The 9,301-nt window shown below is 33.1% G+C and overlaps 1 protein-coding gene across 1 annotated transcript; it reads right to left on the reverse strand.

The window, feature by feature from the left end:
- Positions 1 to 1,153: 1,153 nt before the first annotated feature.
- On the reverse strand, positions 1,154 to 9,098 carry JhI-21 (Juvenile hormone Inducible-21; the record flags this gene model as incomplete). The annotated part of the gene is made up of 5 exons (XM_017621693.1): positions 1,154 to 1,913; positions 1,994 to 2,118; positions 2,208 to 2,532; positions 8,396 to 8,663; positions 8,996 to 9,098. Coding segments are annotated over 5 exons (1,098 nt in total), but the record flags the coding sequence as incomplete, so codon positions are not given.
- Between the last annotated feature and the right edge of the window lie 203 nt (positions 9,099 to 9,301).

Here is a 9,301-nt window from a genome sequence, read left to right on the forward strand (position 1 = left end):
TAGTTCCTCTATGAATCCGCTAGGATTTAAAAATTTCTGAGCGATATCTATAAAAATTATAAATAATACTTACAATTAAACTATCGGAAACTAAAATTATATATTGAGTTATATCCAATATAAAGCTCATTTTCCAGTGTTATTTTTTCGCTCTGTAATAATAATTATTTTGTGAATTGTTAATTTTTGATCAAAAGTAGGTAAGCATTATTTAATATTTTTTTTTTTTTTTGGTTTTTTGATTTAAAAAAAAAGCAATTATTTTTAAGTTTTATTTTTTCATCAAAAGTAATGAATATTTCTTATGTCTTAATATTTTGATTGAGAAAAAAACTGTTTTCTTGAGCATTATAAAATAATATTAAATAAATAATTTTTGTGCTTTATTGCAGATGGAACATTTCAAAACACCACCCCGCTTTTCTAATAACTGCTTAGCAGTAAATATTTTCTGCTATGCACTCAAATATTACAAGAAATATATAGGCATAACATATCCATATGTATATATGTATTTATTAGTAAATAATAATGTTGATAAATTTGTTGTAAATTTTTTAGTGCATATATTGAAGAGTGCAGCAAAAAACACTTTTTACAAAAGTTCTGTGGCATTTTGAGTTTTTCGATCTGCAAAAAAAAAATAAAACTGTAGAATTAATTTTTATTTCTTAAAGATAAAATAACGCTCAAGTGAGTCTAATTATCGATAAAAAAAAATAAAACTTAAGCAATAATCATTACTTTTGATAAAAAAATTAAACTCTTGACATAAAATAATGCTTATATTTATCAAAAAATAATTCACAAGGTAATCATTATTTTAGATTGAAAAATGGGTTTTATTTTAGACCAAATTAGTTATGTAATTTTTTTCTGGGCAATATAGTAAAACTCAAAAATTTGTTATAAGAATTGATCGATAACTTAAAAACTTTAAAATAATGATTAAAAATCAATTTTTTATAGAACTGATGATTACGGTCCCTGTTTAACCATAACTATGTAAATCAAAGTTTCAAACTTTACACAAAATTTAGAAAATTCAACAAATTTTTATCGAAATTTCAAACTTTTTAACCTGAATCTTTAGACGTTTTCGGGGTATGCCTAATCCATCAAATTTTGATCTAATAAACAGCAAGTCTTTTTACTGCTTTTGCGGATTTTTTTATACATTTATATGTGTGTATATGTATAACAAGTGCATTTCTTAACAAGACATTTTTAAGCAAAAATCACAATGGAATTTCGTTTAACATTTTCTAGGTTTGTCTTAATTTTAGATAAAGTCTAAAGCTTTCACTTATGTGGTTTTGGTTACAGTATGGACAAAAAATATTAAAAAATAAAATTTAAAACATTTTGAATAAATATTTAAATGTAAACATCATTCGACCATTTTTGCCCATTACTGTACATATATCTATTCAAAATATGTTTGTGTTAAGTTTTAATGAGTTATGTAAGTAAGTATTTAGTGCATGAAGTAAACTTAAAAATTAAAAAAATATATATATTCGTATGATATAAATACAATACTATTCCTGCGCTTAAATTTAATACATTGCCTTTAAAAATATCGGTTTTGTCGCTAGGTTTCATTAACTACGATTACATTTTGCTTTCGAGCCTTTCACTTATCAACTTTTTCACTACTCTCAATGATCTCTGTATTGAACATAGCCCTACAGAAATTCACCATACCACGTGAGAGTTTACCATAGCAAGCTGGTTTGTTTCTTCGCGCTATACACAAGTAATAGAAGGGTATGCCAGCTACCGTTATGCCGATACCGACAATGAGATTCATGGGATTTGTAAAGCTGGGCAAAAGCACCAGAGTCAGACAGCATACTATGAAAATTAGAGGCAGTGCCAGGTGCACTTTGATGGGCCGCGGAATGTTGGGTCTATAGAAAAGTAGAGGTAATAGAAAAGTTGAATACTTGATTTTAGTTATATAAGAAAAAGTAATTATGGAAATCTTTACTTGGAGTGTCGCAACCAAAGCATGCCAGCAATGCTGGCCACCACTGATAGCCACAACATGGCGCTAAAGTAGTTGATCAGAATGTAAACATCGGCAGTGAGTAATGTCAGCAGTGATGTGATGCACTAGAAATAGTAAGATAGAGTCTTCATTTAGTTAAAAAATTTCATGAATATTAGATACAAGTTTTCCAAATGTCCCCTGTACAACTTACCGAAAATATCAGCGATGGTATGGGCGTTTGCTGTTTAATGTGGAATAGCGTGAAAAATTTTGGTAAATGTCCTTCTTGTGCGCCGGTCGCAAACAGACGCGCCGAAGTGAAGAGTACACCATTGACGCCGCCAAAAGTGCTTAGCGCTACAAATATGGGCACCATGAAGGCGAGTGGTCCGAAAACGCGATTACCGAATGTGACTGCGACTGCTAGCGAGCTGAGCATTTCGGTTTTTGATACCACTACAAAGTAGGCCAAATTCACAAGTACATAAATGCCGGTGACCAAAGGCATGGCGATCCAAATGGCACGTGGAAGATTTCTGGGGAGGAAAAGTAAAAAATAGAGTAAACAAAATGCAATACTTTTATCACTAAGTTCTTTTAATAATAATATTTTAGTGCCTAGACTTTTGCTAGATGTTTGGTCGAGCTTCTTTTCCGATCTGTGCCGTGCGCCTCGATGTTGTCACATAAAGGGCAGGGACCTATCGTTTTACGCCAAACGGCAAGGTGGTTTTAAAAATAAGCTTTTTCAAGGCAGAAACACACACACTCGGAGGTTTCCCATTCCCAGCCGAAGGACGACCGCTGGCAGTAAAAACTTTTCTTGATATAGTGATCGAACCCGGGTCCTACGGAGTAGAAGTACACGCCTCAAAGCAGTCCGCTACAGCACCCGCCCCCAGGCTTAAGGCATCTAAAAGGCTGCGAATGACAAGTAAGGGTAATACCTCCATTTTAGACAGAGCCATTGAAAGGCGCTGTGACTGTCAAATCCCGAAGATCAACATTTGGCACAATTTCGAAGTTCACATCCCCGACAGATGGATAATGGATAAGAGATTCCCCTATTTATGGATGATTCCGAAATGAACATCGCAACAGATTCTGCGCGTTTCCTCTTCTTCCAGCAACTTCCATTGTAGAAAGCTTCCAGACTGCTGTATTTCCTACCATAACACTTAGCTTCTTGGTAGACAGTAAAGTATCGAACCAGACCCTTATGCCGGCGATGACAAACTTAATCCCTCAAGTTTCGTTAGCATTGCACCGTCAGTCTTTTCCGGCTGCTGTTTCGGAAAGTGAGAAACTGAATGTGTTTGTAAGACAAGTCTTAAATAAAAGCATAGGAACTCCACTAAGTTTCCTGCCCTTATAAATTGTAAATAGAGGAACAAAAGCTGCAAATAGCAGGTTAAATAACCTGGATACATGTAGAGTGAAGCGTGCAACATGGAATCTGCCGCGGCTATTGACGAACCGAGGTTCAAAGACCCTGGTACAAATTTCTTTGGCAGCTCTTAAGATAAGGGAGGATCTAATAATAACTCTCCGTACGTTATTCGTACGCACTCGAAAAAAATAAAGTTCAGATTTGTGGATAACCATTTTTACGAAAACTTGTACTGCTCAATTACAATTTCACTTCAGACGCGGTTTAAATTCGGAAAAATATCTGCTTTTAATCAAGTACATGAAGGATCTTAAGCCATAAGCGCAGTTGTTTTGAAATAAAATCCAACGTCTATTTCAGATATTCGCGCGGCAAACAGAGTATTAAAAATTATTTTGAGGGATCTCAGCATGGAATATGACTGACTGACAGACTCACAACTAACCTGAATAGACGCCCGACTCTATGCATTCTGATGAGCGAAGGCATGCGCTCCCTAGATTACATTAGTTTAATATTAAGAGTAGGGATCGGTAGATCTCTTCTAAAAGACCTCTATTTGGATAGGTCTTATTCAAACCACGTATCATTAAGGAACCTCGCGTGGTCCTTTGGCTATTTAAACGCTATTTAGGTCAGGTGCTTCTAAATACGGTCATCCTAGGAAGCGAAGTCTAGGCTTAGAGATAGATTTGTAGATGGCTAAATGCACGGATATGTCAGAACAAGAGACACTTCGACCTGAAAGGTATTTTGTATCTCTAAAGAATGTGCACAACCCAATATGACCAAGACACCCCCGGCTTCCCTAAAGAATCCGCCATGGTATTCAAATTCCTTATTTCTGATGGCTTTGTCTAGTCAAGGCTTAGAGAAGTGCGCTCCTGCACTTAAGACGTCCCATACATTTGCAGGGTGGTGCAGAGAAACAAAAAGCAGAACTACCAAAAATTTGCTAATCGAAACCTAATCAGAGGTGGAACTGTGCAGGATATTTTAGAAATAGCAGATGGATCAGGAGCATCTACAACCCACTTAAAACCAGGATCCTTTAAGGAACGAGCAACGAAAGTACAAAATCACGGCTGTCTATCGGTTCTGCCAAATTGCAAGGTCCCACCATGAAGAGATAGCTGAGGACTGCCTCAGCGAGTGTTCGACCCGTGCAAGAGTAAGGCTGCACAAAAAGGCTTGGTCAAACATTCCTGCATACTGCCACCTTTTTGGAATGCGGCCGCCTCTGCTTATACGTAAGTAAATTTAACGATATTCATTAAAATGGCTAAACACCTTCAAACAGGCTAAGTATTTTGCTTATTGCCTAACAACAGAGTGGAAAACCATTCTAGCCAAACCACCCTTAAAAAATTTTGTTTCTTAAAAATTAAATTTTTTTATTGCCACGAATATTGCCTGCCTCAGCCTTCGTCACGATTATACAGAAGTATGTATGTTTCATTTGAATAGGCATTCATCTTCCGACGCATATATTTTATCTAGTACATTTCATTGGCAGTCAGTCACTTAGCCACACGCTTCTGCGAAATATTCAATGAGCCCTCATGAATTGCAAATCATCTCTGCTCAACAAGTGTCAAGCGCATATTCTACATATGTATGTATATGTATTTACATACATATGTACATATGTAAGTATGAGAACAAACTTATGAATTAGGACTGGGACTATCCATATATTCGGATACCCGGTTAAAATCCGCTCTATTTTGTTATCCGGATATCTAATAAATGTTTCGGTTATTCTAAACAATGTTTTAACGGATTCTTATGATTGTGATTGTTTTTATTTATTTTTTTATTGTATCTATTGTAATTTATTTAATTTAGTCATTTAATTTAAATTAATTTTATTTGTCACTTTGTTTGATTTTATTATATTTTATTTTTTTCCATTTAATTTAATTTAATTTAATTTGATTTAATTTAATTTAATTTAATTTAATTTAATTTAATTTTATTTCATTTTATTTTATTTTATTTTATTTTATTTTATTTTATTTTATTTTATTTTATTTTATTTTATTTTATTTTACTTATTTAATTAATTAATTTAATGCAATTTATTTTAAATTTGAATTAAATTTATTTTATTTTACTTTATTGAATTTGTAGTCGTTTTCTGTTCATTTCCGGACACGGAAAATGGTACGAGACCGCATTGTCGACAAAATTTTCGTTTCTCTGCTAGCTGGTGGGTATGTGTCTTTGATTGTTTGTATCTGTGTATGCACATTATTCTTTTATACCTCCTTTACAATCAACTGGTGATTCTTAAACAACCCTGGCTAACACAAATGAATGAAAGTGAACAAACATACAAAACCACTTGAATTTCCAATACAAAATACATGACCTTCATGCACAGTTAAACGTTTTCTTCTAGGAGCACACAGACTTTTGCTAAATGACATGTACATATATTTACATATATATTAGGGTGCTTCTTAAAATACCAACATTTATATTTTCTACGAATTATCCCTTTATTTTGTTCCTCATACAAAATAAACCCATCCACGAAAATAGCAAAATTTTAAAATATTTTTAAAGTATTTACGCTACCAGGATTTGAAAAAATCAAATCTGATAAATTTAACATTGCATTCTTGAGAATTATTCATATAAATTCTTAGCTAGCGCCAAATGGATTCATTCTGCAATACTAAGCTCCAAAGACTGGGGTAGTGCCCACTAAAAAATATTTTAAAATTTTGATATTTTCGTCGATGTCTTTATTGAATACCTAGCACAAAATAAAGAGATGTCCCATTCAAAATTTAGATATTAATATTTTTAAAGACCACCCTAATACGTATGTTTGTCTCTTACATTCGCATTTAAATACACATCGCCATATTGCTTCTGAGGATTCCACTTTTATACGCAATAAAGCCACTTCAACGTGATTCAATATCTATAGGAAAAAAGTTGCAAAGGATAGTCGTATATAAAATACAAACAGGATAAGAATTCGCAAAGGACGCTTTTAAGGATACGAGTTTTACTCGAATGACGCAAGCAAAAAATTTACGTTACTTGAGAAAATTAAAGTCAAATGATACATACATACATAAGTTTTAAATACATAAAGTGCGTACACAACACTTTATTATTTTTAATGAATGATTCCATGGAATAATTGACACTAGGTTAGTCTTTGAAAAAGACAAATTGTAGGATAATTTGCAATTAAGAGTAAGTGAAATTCTTCTGGTAATGGAAAAAGTTTTTTGAGGAATTTAGATGCGTAACAAAAGTCTATCGCAAGACAATTGTCAATTCTAGCAACTAAATATCTTGAAATACACTTTCGAATTAAAAGATCTGCTAACGAGGAGGTATTGGCAATTAGTGTATCAAAAATTAAAATAAACAAAAAAAGGAAATCTTTTTTTTTTTGGGAAATTTAGAGACCCTACCCCCTAATTTTATTCGTTTTTATGAGAAATATTGTTGGCTATTTTTATAAATTTTTTAAAGGTCATTTAGAGGTCGCGACCTGTCGATTTAGGTCAGAAACTACAAATTAGTAGATTTATGAGTTTTTGAATGGCTATTTTTGATTCAATTTCAAAGATCGAATATGATCTGAGAATAGAATATATAGGCCTTTAAATGGTATATAATAGTCGATTGTCGGACTTGGCTTGTTGGGATTTTGTATAGAGTAAATTTAAAAAAAAAAAAACATATGTCTCTTAATTCTTTAAATTTTGACCATTGATAATTTCCACAATTTCAAAATGTGTGGTACTATCAAAAATTAAATTTATTTTCAAATAAACTGATAGTTCATTTATTGCAATCGCATAAAAACCGTCGAAGTTAGGCGGCTTTTCTTAAATACGGCCTTGAATTTATTTGTGTGTATGTACCGGAATTTCAGATTTTTTTGAGCGGTGTGGCTAAGGAATTCATCAATATTTATTGAAAAATTTATATTTACAATCGCTCTTTAGCAAAAAAGTGGTTTTAGGAAAATGGGTGTGGCACCGCCCACCTACATATGTATATCATATATGTGTATCTCAAAAACTACTCCACCTACGGTTGCCAGACGTACTGATTTTATCAGTACAGTACTGATTTTTCAACTCTTGTACTGATTTTATTCATTTCTTCATTCAGTACGCTAATGTCCTGATTTTTCAAAATTTGTACTGATTTGTACTGATATTTCAATTCAAACATAAAACTTTTGGGATTTTCTTAAGGTTTTTACATAACGTTGTAACATCCTTAAACTGTACTGTAAAAAGTAAGATATTAATTTAATTATAGTTGACATGTTTCAGATAATGTTTGATATGCCTAAGAAATTAATACAAAAAAAAAAAACAATATCAATCCTTTTATGGGCATATCGCCGGGTCGTTACATACCAGATTTTAATATAAAAATACGCCTAAGATTTAACTGTCATCGGTGATGTTAATTCTGACCTTGTATCACGCTTGGAAGAAGAATTTACTTTTACATTGCAAAGTCGGAATTAACACCAGTGATGACAAATAAGACCCAGACGGGTTCTAACATCACAAAGTTGTTTTTGTGAAAATTGCAGATAGAGGCTATTGAATATAAGCCCTCGATAATAGGTTTGTTCCACAAGCTACTTGCCGCCATTTTTCCCTGTAGAGCTGGATATCCGTAAATCGTAAAGTCATTCGAAATTGTTCAGCAGTGTGTAGGTTCGTAAATTCAGGTTTGAATGTACCAGTAAATTTTCTGTAAAGCTAAAGTTAATGGCTCCTTAACGGGGAACACAGATATGCATTTCACTTTGTTGGTAGTATTCCAGCGACCTAGATCCGTAGGTCGAAGTGAAGTGTGGCATTCAGCTTACCTTTAGATTCCTCCCCTATTAGACAGACTTTGTATTCTACGTTTTTGCGACACACCCAACAATTTCGAAATTTTTTACAACTAGCAGCCCTTTTCTTACCATTTAATGCTATAAATAGTCCAGTTATAGTTCATGGACTCACTTGTATGGATCCTGCAGCTCCTCGGTCACAAAGTTCAAATAATTCCAACCGCCAAATGCAAAGAGACCGGAATAGAAAGCAAATCCGATATTAGCCGCATCATAATTACCCTCCCAGGCATTTTCGAAATTCTCAAAGCGACCCAACATCAAATAGTATAGGCCCGCCAAAATAATCATAATTAGCGCCAAGAGTTTGCCAGCAGTGAAGATATCCTGAACTTTCATCGACCATTTGACAGATAAACAATTAATGGCAGTGAGCAAACCTAAAAATATGTATGTAAATAAATACGAATAATGAGAAATTGATTTATTTGCAATGTTTTTTAGAAAGTATTGAATTACAATTGCAAATACATACGTAATATAGTAAACCGCAAATGATTTATTTACGCTGACAAGTATGTAAAATGAGTGACGGGTTATCAAAGATAATATTTACAAATGCAAAAAAAAATTATAAATGTTATAGATATACCTGCAGGTATATTTGTGTATTCGCTGATGTCTTGCATTCCATAATTAGTTAAGTAAAATATTGCATTTCTTTGTCAGCATAAAAAATTCATTTGCGCGGTGCTTCTGCCAATTTACTTACACAAACAAACTGCCGCTAAAATTTTTACGGCTGAATCGGGTGGGGAACAGTCTTCGAAGAATGGTTTTGCCGCATATTGTGCGAAAGTCAAAGCGACGATTGTCTAGAAAAAAATAAAAATTAAGAGCTTAGTGGAGCAATTAAAAAATTACAATATATGTATGTTTGTATGTACATATGTATATTAGGGTGCCCCTCGAAATTTTTTTTTTGGAAATTTCAAGACTCTACCCCCTTATTTTAGTCGTTTTTATGAGAAATATTATTGTCTATTTTTATGGATTTTTTAAAGGTCATTTGGAGGTT

This window comes from Rhagoletis zephyria, unplaced genomic scaffold, assembly GCF_001687245.7.
Source record: "Rhagoletis zephyria isolate East Lansing unplaced genomic scaffold, Rhagoletis_zephyria_1.1 Rzeph_scaffold_02552, whole genome shotgun sequence".
NCBI lineage: Eukaryota > Metazoa > Arthropoda > Insecta > Diptera > Tephritidae > Rhagoletis > Rhagoletis zephyria.